The sequence below is a fragment of the Vulpes vulpes genome, chromosome 1 (genome assembly GCF_048418805.1).
Source record: "Vulpes vulpes isolate BD-2025 chromosome 1, VulVul3, whole genome shotgun sequence".
Taxonomy (NCBI): domain Eukaryota; kingdom Metazoa; phylum Chordata; class Mammalia; order Carnivora; family Canidae; genus Vulpes; species Vulpes vulpes.
This window is the reverse complement of record NC_132780.1, coordinates 200613361-200636232: the sequence shown is the minus strand read 5'-3', so window position 1 is coordinate 200636232 and position 22872 is coordinate 200613361. Positions and strand designations below refer to the sequence as shown.

Here is a 22872-nt window from a genome sequence, read left to right as displayed (position 1 = left end):
GGCGCGGAGGGATGACGCGCGCCTCGCCCCGCCCCCCTGGGGGCCCGCACTTGAGCTCTCGCGGGAAGCGGCCCGGACGTTAGGGGCGGGTGGAGGCGGGCCGCTGGGCGGGCGGCGAGAGGCGGGACATGGACAGGCGCGGGCGGGGCGGGAAGCCGGCCTCGAGCCCGGCCCCTCAGCCGCCGCTGACGCCGCCGCAGCCTCGGAAGGAGAGGAGGCCCAGCATGTTCGAGAAGGAGGCAGTGAGTGCGGGGGCGGGGAGGGCGTCGGTGAGCGGCCGCTGCCCTCGTGCCCCCAGCGCGCGCCGGGGGGGCCTCGTGCTCCCGACGGGCCTCGTGCTCCTGACGGGGCAGACCCACGCTCCTGACGGGCCTCGTGCTCCCGACGGGGCCTCGTCCTGTGACCAGGCCTCGTGCTCCCGACGGGGCCTCGCGCTCCTGACCGGGCCTCACACTCCTGACGGGACCTCGTGCTCCCCACGGGCCTCGTGCTCCTGACGGGGCAGACCCACGCTCCTGACGGGGCCTCATGCTCCTGACGGGCCTCGTGCTCCTGACGGGGCAGACCCACGCTCCTGACGGGACCTCGTGCTCCCGACGGGCCTCATGCTCCTGACGGGGCCTCGTGCTCCTGACGGGCCTCGTGGTCCTGACGGGGCCTCGTGGTCCTGACGGTCCTCGTGCTCCTGACGGGGCAGACCCACGCTCCTGATGGGACCTCGCGCTCCCCACGGGCCTCGTGCTCCCACGGGCCTCATGCTCCTGACGGGACCTCGCACTCCTGACGGGACCTTGCGCTCCTGACGGGGCCTCGTGCCCCTGACGGGATCTTGCGCCCCTGACGGGGCAGACCCACGCTCCTGACGGGACCTCGCGCCCCTGACGGGGCCTCCTGCCATCACCAGGACCGCGTGCCACGACCCGAGCCTTGCGCTCCTGACGACCCGCGCAGGCGTGGACAGCAGTGCACACGTGCTGCGTTTCAAGGACAAGCGTCCGATATGTGGAGCTTTCAGAAGCAGCTGCAGTCCCCGTATTTGAGGGACCTGCAGGAGATAAAAATAAATGCAGGACTTACTGTCTGGAATTAATGGGGGATGCCACTCACTTTCCCGGGTGGGATGACACCAGGATTTGTGTGGGATCCTAGTCCGGAAACCATGACTGCAGTCGAGACTCCTCCTCTTGCTGAGACATTAAGTGAGGAAGGAATTTGTTCAAAGGGACGGAACCATAAGGTCAGAGGGAGACTGGCCCCCTCCCCACCGCGGGGCGCCTGGCCTGCTCCTCCCATGGTTTCCTTTCCCACCTACTTCATGGGACCCATACTCCAGGCTGAAGGAGAGCAGAGCCTAAATATTTCAAGTAATGAAACAGGAATCAGAACATATCACAGCAATATTTTAGGTTCTTTTTATTTTTAAATATTATATTATTTATTCCCGAGAGACAAGAGAGAGGGGGGCAGAGACACAGGCAGAGGGAGAAGCGTGCTCTCTGCGGGGAGCCGGATGCGGGGACTCGATCCTCGATCCTCGGACCCAGGATTGTGACCTGAGCCAAAGGCAGACACCCGCTGAGCCACTCAGGCGTCCCAACAATTTAGGTTCTAGTGACACCATTTTACAAAGGGAAAAACAGATGAGAGGAGGAAAAATAAAGCAAGTTCACAAAATGAAGAGCACGAGGAGAGCGAGGCCAGAAACCTTACTCTGTTGGAGCTGGAGTTTCATGCTCCCAAAAGCTGAGCTGGGCAGTTTGGCCCATGAGCAACATGAACTCCAACCACACGGATCTATTTACAGATTTTTTCAATAAATAAGTTTAAAAATTTGAGGGGTATTTGTAACAATTTGGAAAAACATTTCTCTAGCTGACCTTATTGTAAGAATATACTATATAACGTGTGTTAACTAGCTGTTTGTATTATTGGCAAGGCTTCTGGTCAGCAGTAGACAATACATTAAGTTTCGGAGGAGTCAAAAGTTAGAGATTTTTTCTTTTTCTTTTTTTTTTTTTACTGGAGGCAGTGGTCAGTGCCCCTGACCTTCGAGCTCAAGGATCAATGGTGTTGCCTGGTAATAAATCTGTCTCATACATAGATCACTAGCAACAAAGAAAAATTTCTGTATTTTGAGGCAGACAAAGGTGACTTTTAGGAATTACTGCCTGCTAAAGGTCAGAAGTGGTCTTGAAAAATGAGTAAGACTGAATCCTAAAAGATATATATACAGATATAGAGAGATAGAGATAGAGATAGATGTTATGTAGACCAAAGCCTGGGAGTAAAGGGACATGGACCAAGGTCATTGTTGCTTATTTGATAGGGCTGTCTTAAAGACCTAGGCTTCTAGGAGTCAGAAATTTTAATAGACCAGAAATTGTGAGGAAACTGAGAATGTATGCCACATATGCTCACTAAATGTACCTGAGGACAGTAAGTGCACTGATGTGTAATTTCTAACTTTTGGGTAGTAGACAATTCCTGTGTTCATTGGAAACGTGAAGATACATCACACAATTTAATCAATATAAATGTATTTTAATGTTATATAAGCTGTATCCATTTTTTTCTTCTTCTAGTAATAACGTCTCCATTTTCTTTTGGAGGATTAATCCATTCCTCATTGGATAGAGTTTTGATGAACTATCACTCTCTTTGTGTTATAGATGAGAACCAAATATGGCTAATTAGATGAACACTTCATGGAATACTGTAATAAAATGATTGAGATAAATTCAAATTGGGGACAGAATACTGATGTGCGTTGTGTCTGGTTCTTTAACCTTCTCTCCCATTCTGTAAACTCTCACCAAAGATCCCAAAACCTTAAACAGATGACCAAAAAATTGAAGACTTGCTTAGTTTCACTTGTGTACATACATTTTAAAATCTTAAATACAAGCAAACAGCCTTTAATTAGATTTTTCAAAATTTATTTAAGACAGAGTGTGTGTGTGCATGAACTGAGGGAAGGGGCAGAGAGAGAGGGAAAAGCAGACTCCCCACTGAGCAGGGAGCCTGACTTGGGGCTTGATCCCAGGACCCTGGGATCATGACATGAGATGAAGGTAGATGGTTAACCAATCGAGCTACTCAGGCACTCCAAATAGCCTTTAATTAGTATATTAATATAATAATAATTGTTACTAATATAGTGGCATCTTATAACTGAATTCCATTTATTTTAGGATTATAAGCAGGCTCAACATGAGGAAATGCTATATCACTGGGTTAAAGTCAGGTTATTAAAAAATAATAAATAAAAAAATAAAGTCAGGTTATTTTAGTAGATGTGAAAATGTTGATCAGAGGCACCTGGGTGGCTCAGTGGTTGAGGGTTTGCCTTTGGCTCAGATCACAATCCAGGGGTCCTGGGATCCAGTCCCACATCGGGCTCCTCCTAGGGAGTCTGCTTCTCCCTCTGCCTGTGTCTCTGCCTCTCTCTCTGTCTCTCATGAATAAATTTTAAAAAATCTTTTAAAAAGTTGATCATATTTAAGACATTCCTAATTTTTAGAAGTAATTAGATTTTTCTGTAATGAAGAGATAAAATAATGAATAAAAGGAAAACTGAATCAAAAGGCCAAAATTATGGGATGCCTGGGTAACTCAGCAGTTGGACACCTGCCTTCGGCTCAGGTAGTAATTCTGGAGACCTGGGATCGAGTCCACGTTGGGCTTCCTGCATGGAGCCTGCTTCTCCCTCTGCCTGTGTCTCTGCCTCTCTCTGTGTGTGTCTACGTGTGTCTCTCTATGTGTGTCTCATTAATAAATAAATAATTCTTAAAAAGAAGATCAAAATTATATATAAGGAAGAAATGGTAGAGTTGTGAGGTTTCAGTATGTTAGAATCTGTTATTTTCAAACCATGCATGCATGCTCTATCCCCAAGGGACTCATTAGAGTTGGAAGCCACTGTAGTTACAAATACATTGTAGCTGTATCCCTTGAGTATATTGTGTGTGGGGGGCGGGGGGGGAGATGGCAATTACTCTAGAGAGGCATTCTCTGAATAGAACATAATAAAGTTTGTTTTTAAGAGGTTTAAGGAGCAAATAATACCTCTTTTCTCTAACTAAAACATAATGCAGTCTGGTGAATAAAACAGAGTTTTGATGGACTTCAACTAGCAGACAACATGGAGTAACTCCTACCAGAAACTATTGAAAATATTTTGCATGTGAGATGGAAATAAGTTTGGGGGATCAGAGGGCAGACTATTATGTCTCATCATGCCCCCTCAAAATGCCTATGTTGAAGTCCTAATCCCTGGTACCTCAGGATGTGACTGTATTTGGAGACAGAGCCTTTATTTATTTTTTAAAGATTTTATTTATTTATTCATGAGAGACACACACAGAGAGAGAGAGGCAGAGACACAGGCAGAGGGAGAAGCAGGGTCTCTGCAAGGAGCCCGAGATGGGATTTGATCCCGGGACCCAGGGATCATGACCTGAGCCAAAGGCAGAAGTTCAACGACTGAGCCACCCAGGGGCTCCTGCAGACAGAACCTTTAAAGAGATAATTAAGTTAAAATGGAGTCATTAGGAACCAAGAAACAGACTCTTAAGTATAGAGAACCCACTGGTGATCACCAGCAGGGTAGTGGGTGGAATGATGGGAGAAATAGGTGATGGGGATTAGGATTACACATATCATGATGAGCACTGAGTCATCTACAAAAGTGTTGAGTCACTATATTGTACCCCTGAAACTAATATAACACTGTATGTTAACTACACAGAATTAAAAAAAAAAAAACTTAAAAAGAAGAATGACTTATATGGATTATACATTAACCAGTAAATTATTTTTTTTAATTTATAAAAACTATTTAAAAGAGCACTTTTAAACTTCTCATTTCTTTTTAAAATTCTCTTATACAAAAGTTTATCTCCAAGTATAAAGACTTTTTAAGTATCCTTTAAAAAACGGGGTTGTTAGGGTGGACCTAATCTAACATGACGGGAGATTAGAACACAGACAGGACAAACAGAGGGATGACCATATGAGGACATATCAAAACGCTGGTGGGGCACCTGGATGGCTCAGTGGTTGAGCATCTGCCTTTGGCTTAGGGCATGACCCCGGGGTCCTGGGATCAAGTCCCACATCGGGCTCCCGCAGGGAGCCTGCTTCTCCCTCTGCCCGTGTCTCTGCCTCTCTCTCTCTCTGTCTCTCATGAATAAATAAATAAAATATTTTTTAAAAAATTGGATAAAAGGAACAAAGAACACATGTGACAAATAGAAAACAAAAAATATGAAGGATTTAAACACAATCATGACAATTACATTAAACATAAATGGGAAAAGATCTACCATGTGATCACTAATAGGAAGCTGGAGTACATACATTAGTATAAAACAAGATACATTCCTAAACAATATTTTTTTTAATTTTTATTTATCTATGATAGTCACACAGAGAGAGAGAGAGAGAGAGGCAGAGACACAGGCAGAGGGAGAAGCAGGCCCCATGCACCGGGAGCCCGACGTGGGATTCGATCCCGGGTCTCCAGGATCGCGCCCTGGGCCAAAGGCAGGCGCCAAACCGCTGCGCCACCCAGGGATCCCCCCTAAACAATATTAGATAAAGAGAGTCATTTAATAATACTAAGTCAATTTATCAGAAAGGCCCAACAATCCTGTTTATGTACCTAAAGCCAGAGCTTTGAAATACAGGACACAAAAACTTCATGTGTTCTTACAGAAATAGACATCCATAATTACAGTTGGAAATTTCAATACAGGGAACCCTGGGTGGCGCAGCGGTTTAGCGCCTGCCTTTGGCCCAGGGCGCGATCCTGGAGACCCGGGATCGAATCCCACGTCGGGCTCCCGGTGCATGGAGCCTGCTTCTCCCTCTGCCTGTGTCTCTGCCTCTCTCTCTCTGATGACTATCATAAATAAATAAAAATAAAAATAAATGTTAAAAAAATACATTAAAAAAAAAAGGAAATTTCAATACATCTCTATATCGATAATTTATAGAATAGACAAAAATCTAATAAAGACATAAAATATGTGAACAATAATTAACTTGAACTAGTGCACTTTTATTGCATACTCCATGCAACCACAGCTGAATAAATGTTCTTTAGAAGTGCACATGAAGCATCACTAAGATTATGTCCTGGGACATAGAACAAGTCCCAATAACTTTAAAAGTATTTAGATCATACAAAATATGTTCTTTGGCCATAATGGAATAAATTAAAAATCATTAACAGAAAAATATATAGAAAAGTACAAATTGAAAATTAAATGACAGTTCTGAATAACTTGAGATAAAGTAAAAGAGAAAATATTTTCAACTGAAAATGAATATATATTTCAAAAACTATAGGTAATAGCTATTGAAGTAGGTGGGGAAATTTATAGCCCTAAACATCTATATTAGAAACATTTTGAATCAATATTTCAACTATCAGTTCAAATTAGAAAAAGAACCATCTAAATGCAAAGTAAGCAAAAGGAAGGAGGTAATAAAAACAAGAGTGAAAGTCAATTAAATAGTGAACTGAAAAACAAGATTAATGAAACCAAAGATATTTTGGAAAGATAAAGTTGATAAACTTCCCACCTAAGAGTTGGCAAACAGCAGCCTGTGGGTCAAATGTGGCTTGCTGCCTATCTTTGCACAGTCTATGAGCTAAGAATGGTTTGTATATTTTTAAAGGGTTATTTTAAAAAGATAGATGGAGATGGTGAAAGAAGAGGACAAAAGGAGAGTTGGAGGAGAAGAAGCAGTGCAATTACCACAGTTGGTCCGCAGTGTCTAAAATATTTACTAGCTGGCTCTTTACAGAGAAAGTTTGCCAGCCCTTCCCGAAGCGAGACTAATCAGGAAAAGAAAAAGATCAATTCTCAATACCAGGAATGAGAGTGAAATTAAGAGCTGGTTCATTGAAAAGATAAACAAAATTGACAAACTTTTATCTAGATTTCACCAAGGAAAAGGAGAGGGCTCAAATAAAACCAGAAATGAAAGAAGAAAAACACATGAAAGAAAAGACATTGCAACTGATACCATAGACATACAAAGGATCATAAGAGATTACTAGCAATTATATGCCAAAAATTTGGACAGCTCAGAAAAAATGTGTAAATTCCTAAAATAGAGAAGTTGAACAGACCAATTAGTAGTAAGGAGATCAAATCAGCAATCAAAAACCTCCCAACAAACAATAGTCCAGGACCAGATGGCTTCACTGGTGAATTCTATTAAACATTCAAAGAAGGATTAATACCAATCTTTCTCAAACTCTTCAAAAGAATAGAAGAGGAACTTCTTCTATAACTTCCAAACTAATTATATGAGGTTGACATTACTTGGACACCAAAACTGTACAAGGACACCAAAGAAAAGAGAACTACAGGTCAATAAACCTGATGAATGTAGATGCAAAAATTCTCAGGAAAATAGTAGCAAATCAAATGTCACCACTCTGCGTCACTCAGAACCCTGGACTCACACTGACTGCAAACCTGCTTCTAGAACAGTTTGCCATAAAGCCTTTGTTCTTTTTGGGCTTCAGCCCAAGCCTAACTTCATTCAGAGAGGCCTTCTCTGATTGTTCGGTCTAAATTACAATGAGTTCTACCAAGTCATATAATTTTATTTTTATAGCAATTGCTACTATTTAAATTCACTTACTCAATTTTCCTTTTTTTTTTTAATTTTTTATTTATTTATTTATGATAGTCATCACAGAGAGAGAGAGCCCTGACTACTACAATGAAGCTCACCACTGTAACTTCAGAGCCTAGACCATTTATCTGGACCATATTAGGCACCAGTAAACTCCTTTTCTTTAAGGAGTGTTGAATGGCAGAGAATGAATGTTGAATGTCAAAAGCAGAATGATGTCTGTACCAAATCAATACACTTTTTTTTTTTTTTTTTATGATAGTCACACACAGAGAGAGAGGCAGAGACATAGGCAGAGGGAGAAGCAGGCTCCATGCACCGGGAGCCTGACGTGGGATTTGATCCCGGGTCTCCAGGATCGCGCCCTGGGCCAAAGGCAGGCGCCAAACCGCTGCACCACCCAGGGATCCCCCAATCAATACACTTTTGTTATCTTTTCAACTTAAAACTTATTTATGTAAATGTTATGTAAAGACTTACATAAATAATGGTATTTATTTGAAGACAAGTAAAAGTAAATTAAAATTGTAAGACTATGAAGGATAATATTTTCATAACCTCAGGGTAGAGAACCAGAAAGTTTTCTTAACATGCCTGTCTCCTAGCCCCCCCCTCCCCCAATTGTTCTCTCTGGAGGCCTGTCTTGTTTCTGGTTCTTTTGTATCTTCCATGGATATTTTAAATATACGTATGCAAATTTGTGTTTATAGATAAATAGATGATAGCTAGCTAGTTAGATCCTTTTTTTTTTTTTTCTTTAAACCAACTGATAGCTAGGAGTGAATCAGTGAATCTAGGATTCAGCAACTCCTTTATCACAGAAGTCAAGTAGAATGGAATTCCAAACTTTGTGCCAATTTTGTCCCATTATGCCAGGGTTCTTAAATCTTAAATTTCATTGTACGATTAAAAAAGTAATCTCTCTCTCTTCTCCTTCCCTGCTCTTCCAGTATGCACAGATTTTAAGAGACAGACTGAGAGAATCATTTCATGATGTTCAGTATGTAGAGCCTCCATTTGATGAATCAATTGCTGATCTAGGTAAAGAATGGAAGAGTGTCCTGGCAAAACTGAAGTTTGCTAATTCATATAGGATGGAACCATTGAAAAAATTCCAAGCTCATTCAGTAGAAACTAAAGTCCAGCAGATATTAAAGGTAGGTTGATAAATACATATGACAGCAGTATCTTAGCTTTGGGGGTTGATAAACTTTTTTAAGATCTATGGTGTATATTTGATTTTTTTTGCAGCACTTATTTCTGAAAATGACAGTATTTTGTAGTCATACTCAAGAATCTTCACATCGATGCTGTGAGCTAGATTTAACTCTTGTTATTTCAACTTTTAATTATCCATAAATTATTTATCCCTCTGGTTTCATGTTTTCCCATATTTGGAGAAATGAGTTAAACAAGACACACTGAATCTGTAAATGGGTATGAACAGTTGGTTCCTGTACACTAAAACGTCTAAGGACAAGTGGCTGCCAACACACGCACAGGTTCCCTTTTTTTAAACTGACTGGAATCTAAAGGTCATTTAAGGCGGTTGTTTCCAGGCTAGTCCAAAAAAGCTTCTTCAATTTTATAAAATAATACTGTAATACTAATATTAATACCAGCATTATTTAAATGAGTGTTGGTATCTGAGGGCTCTGTTGTTCAGACAGAAAGAATTCCATCTATCGTAATAAAGGACCAAATCTTTTAAAATTTTTATAGAAAGTTTGAGGAATCCCCTTGTCGTCTGTGGTCTCCCATTTCTGGGCACCAGGCACCCAGGCAAAATTTTCTGATGGCTGGATTCCCCTCAGGGACTCCACCAAGCCTGAGTCTACCCGACATATGTTCCTTGTTTCAAACTTACCTCTTCTGTCAGTTCACAAGGTGAATTCCCTCAGTAACAACTGATGTGAGCTAGCTGTTGGGAATAAAGTATCTATTTAATTTATTTTGTATAAATGATTAATACCTTTTTAATCATATCAAAGTTAATTATCTAAATGAATTAACTTTTATTAATACAGAAGAATATTTAAGAGGGCTACTCTAGCCTCCCTCGACTACCATAGACAGGTACATTTCTAAGCTGAACTATTAATTGTTGGATGATATTTGGCAATGATAGTATGACTTAAGGAAATAAAGAATGTCAACTCAAAAAAAAAAAAAAAAAAAGGATCCCTGGGTGGCGCAGCGGTTTGGCGCCTGCCTTTGGCCCAGGGCGCGATCCTGGAGACCCGGGATTGAGTCCCACATCGGGCTCCCTGTGCATGGAGCCTGCTTCTCCCTCTGCCTGTGTCTCTGCCTCTCTCTCTCTCTCTCTCTCTGTGACTATCATAAATAAATAAATAAAAAATACCTTAAAAAAAAAAAAAAAGAATGTCAACTCAATTTAATACAGTAATTACTGATTACCTTCTTATCTAAACATTAACAGCAGACATAATGTGACATGAGAGTATACATTTTGGTGTGTCTCTTGCTTGGCCTTACCACATAGACTGAGTTCAGATTTATTGAACATAATAGGATTTCAAATTGTATTTACATGCCACAATTTACAGAATTGTGTTGAGCAAGACGGGGCCTGGAACAGCTGATTGGATATGAAGGTGGATAACTAGAGGTCATCAAGAGGGCAGGGCTTTTCCCTTGGGTTCACAAAACATTCAACATAGTTCTAGAGAAATAGTATACACTGCTGGGGCTTGTGGGAATCTTCCTATAACAAGCACTCATTGTTTGTTAAATAAGAGCAGGTGGGGGTAGGCCCCCTGGGTGGCTCAGTGGTTAAGCGTCTGCCTTTGGCAGGGGGTATAATCCCAGAGTTCCGAGATCGGGTCTCACATCGGGCTTCCTGCATGGAGCCTGCTTCTCCCTCTACCTATGTCTCTAACTCTCTCTCTCTGCGTCTTTCATGAATAAATAAATCTTAAAAAAAAAAAAAAAAAAAAGAGCAAGTGGGGGAAACCTGAGGTCTGTTAGGCAGATTCAGAAGAGAGAATAGATGTTGCTAAGTGCCTGAAAGATGATGAACCACAGCCAATGCATGAGGGAAACAAATGCTTCTAGACAGAGTTTTAGATCCAGCACCATTCTAGAAGGGAAACAAACAAACAAAAAAAGAGCAACATATTTGTTGTTACATGCCTATATAATTAGCTAGTAGGAGCTCCTTTGTTATCACAGGACCCAGAACCATGGTTCATTCATCACTGCCCAGGTCAGTCAAAGGCACTTGCAGTTGGCTAGCTCACTAGGTGGCCCAGTCTGCTTATGGGCTGTGGGAAAGCTTCGTACTTCATAACGCACATGTGTCTCCCCAGCTGTAATTAATGCACAGCCGATGTGGTGGAAAACCTGGGATCTCCTCGGCGTCCACCTGGAGACCTGAGAGAGAGCAGTAGAGTGCAAAGCCATGGGGAGAGGGCTAGAGAAGTGGCTTAATTCAGGAAGACTGGGGAAGACAGGAGTCACATGATACAAACTCCTGTCCAGGAAATTCAGGCTTTAGGAAAACTCAAGTCTGAGTTTTAGCTAATATGGAAATTATAGAAAAATTTCCTTCATCTACTTAAGAATCCCCAGAAGCATTCTTTTAAAATTCCCATGTCTCCCTAACAGCTGTATGATGGGGTGATCTAGTTAAGGAAAACTTACAGGTTAAGGGTTGGTAATGAAGAGAAACTGAATGTAGCTAAAAGCCAAAATAAACTTTATTCAACATTATTATTGAAATCGATTGGTAAAACAGTCATTTAATGTTATTTGGTTGGGAATGCATGTATTTTTTTTAAGTTATATGTATTATTTAGACACATGTTTTCTTGAGTTTTTATGTAGAAAATATTTGGTTTGAAAATTAAAATGTTTTCCCTGTTCTTTTAAAGGAGAGTCTTAAGGATGTCAAATATGATGATAAAGTCTTCTCTCATTTGTCACTTGAATTAGCAGACCGCATCTTGTCAGCAGTGAAAGAATTTGGGTACCACCGTTACAAGTTCATTATAAAAGTATTATTTATTCAAAAGACTGGTCAGGCAATAAATGTGAGTACCACTCTGACCCAGCATCTATCAGCCAGTTCTCTGAGTTACCCCCTCTGACCCTTCCTGTGCCATCCACCTGCAGGGCACTTCAAGGTTCTAAGGTGCCTCTCTGACAAATGACAATTTTGTTAGCTCTGTCTTCCTTCACTACCTATTATTTGAAAAGTACTAACCCAGAGATGGCGATTTTCTACTGATAATTTATTAAACTGTAGCTATCCTGTTCCTTGATCATACTAATTTTGACAATTTAATGTCATTTGATAATTAACAAGTAAATTTATTTTGAGGACTAATGGGAATTAGGTACTGAGAAAAAGACAGAAAATGGGGAGACGCAGGCCATGATTCCCCAGGATTTTTTACCATACTTGAGGGCAGAAAACAACGCAGGTCGGAGTTTAAGAAATGGGATAGGGTGGATGGTGGGACAGCCCAGTGTTCGAGTCTGGTTGGCCTAGATACAAACACTGGCAGCTGCAGTCAGAGCCTGCAGCCTGGGCCTAATTGCTCTTTTCATCTGTAAGATGGGGATGGTGACTCTGGCTGCAGCTGCCCTGAGGATCAAATGAGATGGTAAGAAAGCCCTCTACGTGGTCTCTGGCACAGAGTCCTCAGTAAGCAGCAAGGGGATTGTTGTCATTTACAAATATGATTGCCCACCACTAGGCCACATGAGGTTCTTGTGAGCTGTCCATGAATGTGTGGCAGCTGGACACAGTTTGCAGTCTTTGTGGATAAGTGACGTGCATGTGGAAGCAGGCAGAGGAGTTGTAGCCACATGAGAGTCAGTGACACAGAGGTGCCTTGGATCCTGGAGAAGAGAGCACTGGCACATAGATCTAGTTGGTGGCAGGTGCTCCACAGAGGAGGGTAAGGTAGGACAATGTGCCAGAGTGGCAGAATGACTGCTGGGACTGTCTGGAGATGGGAAAGGCCCTCTGGTAAGCTGAACATCAAGAAGAAACCAGCTGTGCTGGAGACCTGCCCCCAGAGAACACGGGAGAGCAAAGACGCCAAGGCCGTGGGGGCCCTGTGTGCTTGGTTAATAACCTGTGTGCTTTGGGTAGCGGACACGGGTAGGATGTATATTGCATAACGGTACCGTACTGGCTGAGTGGGTTTCCTTATGTGGGAGATGTTCTGAGCAGGTGGGAGCAGACGACCTCTGACAGCCTTGCTTGGAAGTTACACCATGTCACATTTTTTTGCTCAGAGCAAGTCCCAAGGTTAATTCATACTCAAGGGGTGGAGATATAGAAGCCATGAAAGGTTTGTGGCCATGTGCATCCACCACGGAAAAGTAGGCTGTAGTCAAATCGTGTGGCTTTGTGAGCAAAGCAAAAGATTTAGAATTTTCTCTAACAGCCTGCTTGTATAATCAATGCCATTTCTTTATTTCAAAATAATGTTCTAATAAACGTTCCCTTGAAAATACCTTAAGGATGGAAAGGAAAATTCCATACCATGAACTATAACACAGCAGAGTTATATGTATGCAGAACTCTTAACCCAGTTACAGAGGGCTTTCATCCCCCAACCAGATGTTCTGCTAAGGTCCAGTCTCCATGTCAGATAAGGACCACTCCAGGAAGAGAAGAGGGGCCCCTTCTGGAAAAGGGAAATTGGACAAATTACTTTCAAAATACCACTATCTAAGATACCGTATAAACTTGACGATTACTTCTTAACATGTTCTACCTAAAGTAGGTCTTTTGAAATTTGTGTGTCACAGGTCGCCAGCAGATGGATCTGGGATGTTGCATGGGACAGCTGGGTTGGGGCAAAACATGAAACGGAAACGTATGTTGCCTTGGCCCTGGTGTTTGCTCTCTATTGTGAATAGCTCATTACATGTACGGGAGTGCTTGCTTCTCACCTTCTCCGAGATATGTGACTTTGAAGATTTGCCAACTTCACAGTAGCTTTGATTAGCTATACTTTTGCCTCCAGTTGAAGCTTCAACTTGTATTCTTGTAACAACAAACAAGGCCAGATTTTTACCTTCATACTTACTTGTTATCATATTTATTAAAGTTCTATTACCCCAAAGTATAAAAGTATGAATTATACATACGGGGATAGACAGGTATGAGTATATAAATACTTCTAAGTAGATTCTAATATAGGGAAATTATTTATTCTTTTTAGATTTGAGACAATTAGAATTTGCTACAGGAAATGTAGCAATTATGACAGCCTTGTAAAGTATCACATTAAATGTTAAAACAGATATTGGAGAACTTCTAAAGGCAGTTGTATTTTTGAATGGTATTTTAATACATTGTAGGCAAGAAATTACCAAGTTTGAAAGAAAGATATTTATGTATTTAACACATTCCTAACCAATCAAAATGCTTAAGTGTGTTCATTCTTTTTGTTAATCTGTCAGTTAAGCTCTTTTTAGATGCAAGAACTGAAAAACCTAATCCAGTTCTTAAAAAAAGGAAAATTTTATTTTCCAGGCATTCGGCCAAGGACCCAGGTTTTTTCTGTCTTCCCCTCTCCCCCAGACTTTTACATACATTTGTTTAACTTGATATAATTTAACCATGTTCCTGTCTATGAATAGACGGGTCATGGTTGGCTCCTTGGGGCTGGGGCTGCATCCCCCTGGGAGCACAGGGCCGCGTGGCCGGAGCACACCCCACCTTCAGAGCTCTTCCAGCAGGGAAGGGGGGGTGGGCTTGGAGGAGGCGACCGGCCTGTGGTCATGTGACTTGCAGGGTCGTAACTGGAGCTTGAAAAACCTTGTCCAACTTAAAGGATGGTAAAAACAGCCAACACTGGGAGGTTGAAAGGTAGAGGAGAGTGTTCTTCTCACTAACGTGTCGTAATGAGTCGGATGATCCAGGACCAGCAGTTCTGGGCCCCACAGCGCAGACATGATCTTTGTCGCCTAAATCGCCTTCACTATGGGAGTTCACAGCCGTGAACCGGGGCCACAAAGTGATGACCAGCCCGTGCTCGGTGAGGCGCGACCTTCCTGACTTGCCGGATCCCCTGGGGGTAAAGCTCACGGCCTCAGGGGCTGTTTGTACAGTGGGATCCTACCTTCCTCCTGAGGCCAGGGTGTGACTCACCTCATGGGGTGATGAGTAACCAGGCTCGGCGGCCTCCGTGGAGCCCCGGGCCTTCCCGCGCCGTGACCTGCCGCCCCCGCACTGGGCCTCGGGGTCCCCTCCGCTCTGCCCTCGCTCCCCCTTCCCCGCCCGCGGCCAACTAACCGCCTCCCCTTCCGCAGCCCCGGCCCTTGGGGGGAGGGGGGGAGCCGCCCCCGGGGGCGCCGAGTCCCGGGAGGTGCCACGTGCCGAGTCCATCCGCCGCCAAGGGCTTGCGTCGCCGCGAGAGCCTGGGGATCCTCGGCTTCCCGCGGGCGGTGGCGGGGCGGCTCTCCGCGGCTCTCCTCGGCTCTCCTCGGCTCTCCTCGGCTCTCCGCGGCCTTCTGAGCTGGGCTCCTCTGCCCACCGGCGGGTGCGACTCCTCGGGGGCCCCGGGCCTGTGCGCGGCTCTGCTGCCCTCCTTTGTCCTTCCGTCGCGCGGCCCTCGGGTCAGCCAGGCCTGTGCCCGGGCCGCTGGCAGCAGGCCGCAGGAGGCCACAGCAGGCCGCAGGAGGCAGCAGGAGGCCACAGGAGGCCGCAGGAGGCCGCAGGAGGCAGCAGGAGGCCACAGCAGGCTGCAGCAGGCCGCAGGAGGCCGCAGGAGGCAGCAGGAGGCCGCAGGAGGCAGCAGCAGGCCGCAGGAGGCCGCAGGAGGCCTCAGGAGGCCGCAGGAGGCTGCAGGAGGCCGCAGGAGGCAGCAGCAGGCAGCAGCAGGCTGCAGGAGGCTGCAGGAGGCCACAGGAGGCAGCAGCAGGCAGCAGGAGGCCGCAGGAGGCAGCAGCAGGCAGCAGGAGGCCGCAGGAGGCAGCAGCAGGCCGCAGGAGGCCGCAGGAGGCCTCAGGAGGCCGCAGGAGGCTGCAGGAGGCCGCAGGAGGCCGCAGGAGGCAGCAGCAGGCTGCAGGAGGCTGCAGGAGGCCACAGGAGGCAGCAGCAGGCAGCAGGAGGCCGCAGGAGGCTGCAGGAGGCCGCAGGAGGCAGCAGCAGGCAGCAGGAGGCCGCAGGAGGCAGCAGCAGGCCGCAGGAGGCCGCAGGAGGCCTCAGGAGGCCGCAGGAGGCCGCAGGAGGCCGCAGGAGGCAGCAGCAGGCTGCAGGAGGCTGCAGGAGGCCGCAGGAGGCAGCAGCAGGCAGCAGCAGGCCGCAGGAGGCAGCAGCAGGCCGCAGGAGGCCGCAGGAGGCAGCAGGAGGCCACAGGAGGCAGCAGCAGGCCGCAGGAGGCCGCAGGAGGCAGCAGGAGGCCGCAGGAGGCCGCAGGAGGCAGCAGGAGGCCACAGGAGGCCGCAGGAGGCAGCAGCAGGCCGCAGGAGGCCGCAGGAGGATGCAGGAGGCCGCAGAAGGACGCAGGAGGCCGCAGAAGGACGCAGGAGGCCACAGAAGGACGCAGCCCGAGCCCCAGGCCCCTCCTGGCACCCCAGCCGGAGCATCGGACACGGTCTGGTCAGGGAGCAGCGTGACCCGACCCCACTGCCCACTGCCAGCTTCTCCGGCCTCCACCGAACAGGCTCCGGGAACAACTCAGGACTCCAGCGGGGTTTGGAGTCTTCCCTTAACTAGGGCCTGCCTTGCTCTTGCTCCCAAGGCGGAGACCCGTGTGACAGGAGGGCATGTGCAGAGCAGCCTCCAAAGGAGGGGAAGACAGAAAACCCAAAACTATAAACAAATAGATAAAAGGCCAAGGCCAGCGTGAGCGGAAATGACTTGTCAAGGGGACTCCCGGACAGAAGCAAAGCGTGTCTCCGGCGGGGGTGATGCACCGGTCTCCACTGCCCCACCTTCCTTCCCACCTGCTCTGTCCGCCCTGGAGGCTGCGACAAGGGCTCAGATGGCGTCAGCCATCGTCCCATCTCCAGGGCCCAGCAAGCCGGGTAGGCCCAAGAGCCCAGGTAATGGTGCGGGGCCGGGCTCCAGAAGGGCACAGCTGGGCCACCCTGGCGGCTCTGTCCAGGAGGGTTCAGCCCCACCGTCGCCCCTCGAGTGAAAGCTGCCTTCCTGTCCAGGCCTAACGCCTGGGTGCCAGGGGCAGGGGGAGCTACCCACGCGGCCTCTCCGCCTGCACCGCCGCTGCCCGCGGCCCGCCTTGCTCCTTTTCTACCTTGAGGATGTGAGCGGGGGAGTCCCCCCTCCTCTCCACTGCCCCGAGCCCGCTCTGCGGGACGTCGCTGTCCACACAGATGGCCTGCGGTAAGGCAGTCCCCTGCAGCCTGGTGCTGGGAAGCCCGACTCTGATCGCCACAGTCCAGGTAAGGAACCCCACCCCGCCAGTGGCCGGGCGCAGACGTCAATGACCCTGCGGCACTGACACTGACGGAGGAAGCACAACCCCCAGATCTCCCGCCAGTGCCCAGCCTGCGCAGCACAGGTGCAGGTGGCCGACCTGCGTCCTGGTCCCCCGCGCAAGGCTCATCAGGGACTGGTCACTGCTCCCCAGCTAGTCAGCGCTTCGGGCCACGGCACAGTGCCTCCTTGTCTCCCAGTGACAGACCCACATGACGGACGTTTTACAGAAGGGGACCATCAAAAGAAAATTTCATTTTACATTAGAATTTTGTTTAACAACATTTCCAAACAGTTGAAAGTGCGTCAAAGAAATAAGAAATGAGGGGCTGAAAACGAAATTGGACCTGATTAGGAAATTTGAAAGTGATGAGTAAAGCCGAGAGGATGAGATCTAAGTCTGGTAACACTGGATCACTGTCTTTTAGGTTAAACTGCTCTAGGAACAGAAAAGTGCTGTGGTGAAGACTTCCTTGCACTCAGGATAGAAGACTCTAATAATAATAACATTCCAGTGGGTCCAGCTGGCATTTGGGCTAAGTGTTGACGTTGTCCCGTCAAAAGGAAGCTGTAATCACAGAGAGACTGAAAAGCTTTCACTGCAGTAAAGTCAGGTTGCGTCCTTTTGGAGGCCCACAGAGTTGGTTAGCGTTGCGCCCTGCTGGTTCAGCTGCTGCGCCGGCCCGGGGTGCTGCTGGGAAAGCTCCACCCGGATTGCACAGAACCCTTAGAGCAGGTGGTTGTGACAAAGGATAAAGATGTCCCCAGGAAGCCGCACTGATTGTTACTTCACTTTAGAGACACTCGGAGATATTTTACAACACTGAAAATGCAAAACAAAGTGTTGGAAGGAGTATGACAATTTATCAAGGCACAGAAAAGGCAAATGCTGTTCAAACTACCCTTGGTAAACATTTTACAAAGAAATAAAGCACTAATTCTCGGTGTTTCTTGTTTTAAATTACAGTGTACTAAATATTAGTTTTACAATTTAAAAATTCTCGTTTATAATTGGCAGTAAGGAAGTTGTAAATGTTTTACCAAAAGTTTTTGTAAAGTCATTGGGCAATTAGTTTTTCTCTACTAAGATCACTTTGCAAATAAATAAATAAATAAATAAGATCACTTTGCATGGTTTCAGCTTCTGTGTCATTTTTACAGTCCTGTGCTCTCATGAAAACTAGGAAGTCTGTACTCTAGCTTCCTGATTCCTTGACCAACTCACATCTGGTGATGTTTTCTTCTAGCCCACCTTGGTCATCTACTCCTTGGTGCATCCTGTAGACTTTGCCATCATCAATATTAGTGTGACCTCTGAAATCTTGGACTCAAGCAGGTTACTTTTTATGCAATCATTTCCTGTCCTTAGCGCTCAGCACCTGTAGAATCTCACTGAAATCTCCATTCGACTCCCTTCTCCGCTGTTTAAGAGCCCATCGTTATAATTGCTCCCTTATAACATATGCAAATTCGGGGCCCCTGGGTGGCTCAGTGGTTGAGGGCCTTCCTCTGGCTCAGGTCGTGACCCTGGGATCGAGTCCCCATCGGGCTCCCTGAAGGGAGCCTGCTTCTCCCTCTGCCTGGGTCTCTGCCTCTCTCTCTGTGTCTCTCATGAATGAATAAAGAAAATCTTAAAAACACACACACACACAAATTCCTTTCCCTCTCTTACTCATCTGGGAAAACCCCTTTCTGAAGGAAATGCATATTCATAGCCTGAATTCAAGTAGCTAAATCTGACAGAGAGCATGCAAGAACCGGCCCAACTGGTTTCCCTTGGAGGTGTCCACCACAAATCTGTAGCAGGCAAACCGCTTGGCATCCTAGCAACTTTCCTCTCCTACCTCCACTCCTACCTCCTTATTCCCCTCCTCTCCTCACTTCTCATGGGTAGTTTCACCGCCTATTTCATTCAGGAAAAGAAGTATCAGAGGAAAATCAAGTCTTCCTCTACCAAGACTCAAATCCTACTTGCATCTGCAGCCATGTTCAGTTTTCTGTCTTGTCACAGTGGATGGAAGGTGCTTCTTGCTGTCAGGATTTGCCCTGCGCCTGCACCGGTTCATGGTCTTCCAAGAACTGCCTCCCCCTGCTCCTGCACCATGATGCGCCTCGCCTCCCCCTCTTCAGCATTCAAGCTCCCTGACCTGTGTCCCACCCTAAAGACAGCAACCCACCTCCCAAGCTACCTTCCTTCTCCGGTACTTGGTACCTGGCACAAACCACTTGACATCCTGGCCTCTTGTTCCCTCCTCAAGGGACTTCAGTCTAGCTTTTGAAGCTGCCATTCCTATGAAACACCTCAAAATGATTAAGTTTGCTAATTACCCCCGGATTGCTAAAGACATTTTTCTGTCCTCATCTTATTGAACTTCTCAATTGACGTAGTTGACCAGTCCCTTTTAGAAACACTCTATGCTCTCAGTTTACGATAGCTGCCACTTAGTGTTCTGCTCCTTTCCTACCCATTTCCAACCTAGCACGTAGTAAGGTAGTGCTTGATGAATTCTTCCTTCTATCACCTAACATAATTCTTACTTCATAGTAGCTTTCCACAAAATATTTGTGAAATAATCGGATGGACATTGTTATTTTAATCCTACAAACGAGGAAATGGAGTTTCAGAGATTAAAAATTTACCGATTATGGATCACATGGCTATCAAGTGGCACAGTTGGTACTGATCATAATCTTAACTTTTTATTTTTTATTTTTTAAAGATTTTATTTATTTATTCATGAGAGACACGGAGAGAGGCAGAGACAGAGGCAGAGGGAGAAGCAGGCTCCTCACAGAGAACCCAATGCAGGACTCCATCCCTGGACTGGGATCACGACCTGAGCAGATGCTCAACCACTGAGCCACCCAAGTATCTCAACTGTTTTTTTTTTAAGAGAGACTTGAGGGGGGTGGGGGAGCAGAGGCTGAGGGAGACTAAGTAGGTGCCACACTGAGTACAGAGCCCTACACAGAGCTCCATCTCACCATCCTGAGATCAAGAGTTGGAAGCTGGGACACCGGGGTGGCTTAGTGGTTGAGTATCTGCCTTCGGCTCAGGGCCTCATCCTGGAGTTCCAGGATCGAGTCCCACATTGGGGTCCCCACGGGAAGCTTGCTTCTCCCTCTGCCTCTCTCTGTGTCTCTCATGAATAAATGGATATGATCCTGAAAGAAAGGAGAAAGAAAGAAAGAAAGAAAGAAAGAAAGAAAGAAAGAAAGAAAAAGAAAGAAAGAGCAAGTTGGATGCTCAGGCGACTGAGCCACTCAGGAGCCCCCAAAATCCTAACTCTTGATCTTTGTTCTCCCCATTGCATCGTACCACCGCCCTGTATATCTCACCCCCAACTCCTGGAATCTGCCTTCATTTACCCTATCCTCAAGCCACAGTGGAATAGCCGATGTGCCTAATTATGCTTCCTACTTTTCCACCTCTCAGTCTTTTTCAGGCTTGAAATCCTTTTTCCACTTCCAGTTGGACATTTACCTGTAATTTTCCTATCAGTCTCTTAAGATACTTTCCAGTTCTAGGTCAACTTTAAAATCTGACTGTACTTGCAAGTAAATTTTTCCCACCTAAATTGCCTTTTTATTTTTAAAGATTTTATTTATTTATTCATGGGAGACACAGAGAGACAGAGAGAGGCGGAAGGAGAAACAGGCTCCTCACAGGGAGCCTGCCGTGGACTCGGGACTCTATCCCGGACCCTGGGGTCACGCCGAGCCCAAGGCAGATGCTCAGCCGCCCAGCCCCCGGGGCCCCTAACCTGCCTCTAAACACATTTACCCAATTGCATCATATGCTTTTGGTGTTGCAACGACCCCTGGGCAGGGACTGTAGCCCACAGAGTGCCCCCTTGACGGCGTCGTGCCTTGATCGTTGAAAGGCTCAGCCAGTGTCTGTTGGCTTGGAACGAAGAGTCTTAAACTTGTGTCCGGCCCGGAGACGGCCTGCGCAGGGGGAGTAGCCCGGGACGAGTGGCCGTGTGTGTTCGGTCACCGCACATGCGTCACAGTCAGCCTCGTCGAGAGCACATGCGTGTACCCGGTGGGAAACTCGTCCAGGGAATCTGCGCGGGGCCCGGTCGGTTAAGAGAATCTTGTTGGTTTCCTTTTGGCGGACTCAGGCCGTTTCCTCCCGTGAGTAGGGAAACGGCGGCCGGGCTCACGGAGGTGAGCGACAGCGGAGGCGGCAGGCGCCCGGGCGAGTCTCCCGCCGCGGCGTTTCTGAGCTGCTGCCAGGGGGAGTGTCCCTTGCTGTCGCCCGTCCCGTCCAGGCGAACGTTCGCGGGCTGAGCGTAAGCAAGAGCAACGCAAGGGAAGGCGCGCGGGCCGCCGTGAGGCCAGGCCCCGCGCCCCCATCTCGGGGCCAGAGGTCACGTCGGGCCGCGCCCTCCTGTCGCAGCGAGGGGCCGGGTCTTCGAAGGCCCCTCCTCACGCGTGGGGGTGCAGCCTGGGAACGAGGACTACGAGTCCGGCTCCAATAAAACTCGTGCCCTCAGGTCGGGTCCCGCACGGGCGACCGTCGTCCTGCGCCCCTGGCGGTGAGGAGGGGGGACTGGCCGCCCGCGCCGTGCAGCCCGGGGCCGCGGGGGTCGGCAGGGCGCCGGGCCGCCCCCCAGGGGGTCGCGGGCGGCCGCACGGAGCACGTTCCGCGCACATTCCCCGCGCGCGGGCTGCTCCCAGCCCGGTCACACCGTCGGGCGGCGGGCGGCGGGGTGCCCCGCCCCAACCTCCCGGGGGAGCCCGGGGCGTCGTCGGCGCGCGCTCGCTCCCCGGCAGGTGGCTCGGGAGCCGCGGAGAACAAAGGCGCCCGAGGGGCGGGGGCCCGGCCGAGCGCGAGGGAATGGGCCGGCGCCGCGACAGGCCCCCGCCGCAGGGCGCTCCGGGCGGCGCCGGGTCGCGGGGACCCCCGGGCGGGGGGCGGGCCCTGGACGGAGGGCGTGTCGGCGGAGACCCTCGGGAGAAGGGGGCGGGGGCCCGGGGCTTGGGGAGGGGCGGGGGAGGGGGCGGCGGGGACCCCGGGGCGGGGGCGGGGCGGCGCGGGCGCGGTGGGAGGAGAGGGCTGACGCGCGGCGGGGCCGGGCCGGGGGCGCGGGGAGGGGGCGGCTGCGAGCGCGCCAAGTGGCGGCGGGCCGGGGCGGGGCTGGGGGCTGAGGGACGGCGGGAGGTGGGGCCGCGGAGCGCGCCGGGCTGCGGCGGGCCGGGAGGTGGGGTGGCGGCGGCGGCGGCCGGAGGACGGCGCGGGGCGCGGGGCCGGGCGGCGGGGCGGGAGCGGCTGAGGGCCGGGCGGCGGGCGGCGGGGCTGAGGGCCGGGTGGCGGGGGCTGAGGGCCGGGAGGCTGAGGGCCGGCGGCGGGGCTGAGGGCCGGGAGGCTGAGGGCCGGGTGGCGGGGGCTGAGGGCCGGGCGGCTGAGGGCCGGCGGCGGGGCTGAGGGCCGGGCGGCTGAGGGCCGGGAGGCTGAGGGCCGGCGGCGGGGCTGAGGGCCGGGCGGCTGAGGGCCGGGAGGCTGAGGGCCGGCGGCGGGGCTGAGGGCCGGGCGGCTGAGGGCCGGCGGCGGGGCTGAGGGCCGGGAGGCTGAGGGCCGGCGGCGGGGCTGAGGGCCGGGCGGCGGGGCTGAGGGCCGGGCGGCTGAGGGCCGGCGGCGGGGCGGGGCGGGGGCTCGGGGCGCGGGGCGCGCCGAGGCCGGGGGCCGGCGCCGCAGCGGGGCGGGCGGCGGGGCTGACGCGCGCGGGCGGCCGGCGGCCTCCTTCCGCCCCCTGAGCCGCGGCGCCCGGGAGGCGCGCTGGCGGCGG

The 22872-nt window shown here is 49.0% G+C and overlaps 1 protein-coding gene across 1 annotated transcript; it reads left to right on the top strand.

Annotated features, from left to right (window-relative positions):
• Positions 1–14: 14 nt before the first annotated feature.
• DYNLT2 (dynein light chain Tctex-type 2) lies at positions 15–13717 on the top strand. Its single transcript, XM_026005857.2, has 4 exons — positions 15–242; positions 8607–8813; positions 11550–11708; positions 13444–13717. The coding sequence occupies exons 1-4, from the start codon at positions 129–131 to the stop codon at positions 13552–13554; spliced, it is 591 nt and encodes a 196-aa protein (XP_025861642.2). The 5' UTR covers positions 15–128; the 3' UTR covers positions 13555–13717.
• Positions 13718–22872: the final 9155 nt, after the last annotated feature.

What these genes read in the sequence shown, in the direction of transcription:
- DYNLT2 (XM_026005857.2), top strand. Translation starts at nt 129, where the DNA reads ATGGACAGGCGCGGGCGGGGCGGGAAGCCGGCCTCGAGCCCGGCCCCT. An exon ending in GCATGTTCGAGAAGGAGGCA is followed by an intron (nt 243 to 8,606) that starts GTGAGTGCGGGG and finishes CTGCTCTTCCAG; the next exon opens with TATGCACAGATTTTAAGAGA. An exon ending in AAGTCCAGCAGATATTAAAG is followed by an intron (nt 8,814 to 11,549) that starts GTAGGTTGATAA and finishes GTTCTTTTAAAG; the next exon opens with GAGAGTCTTAAGGATGTCAA.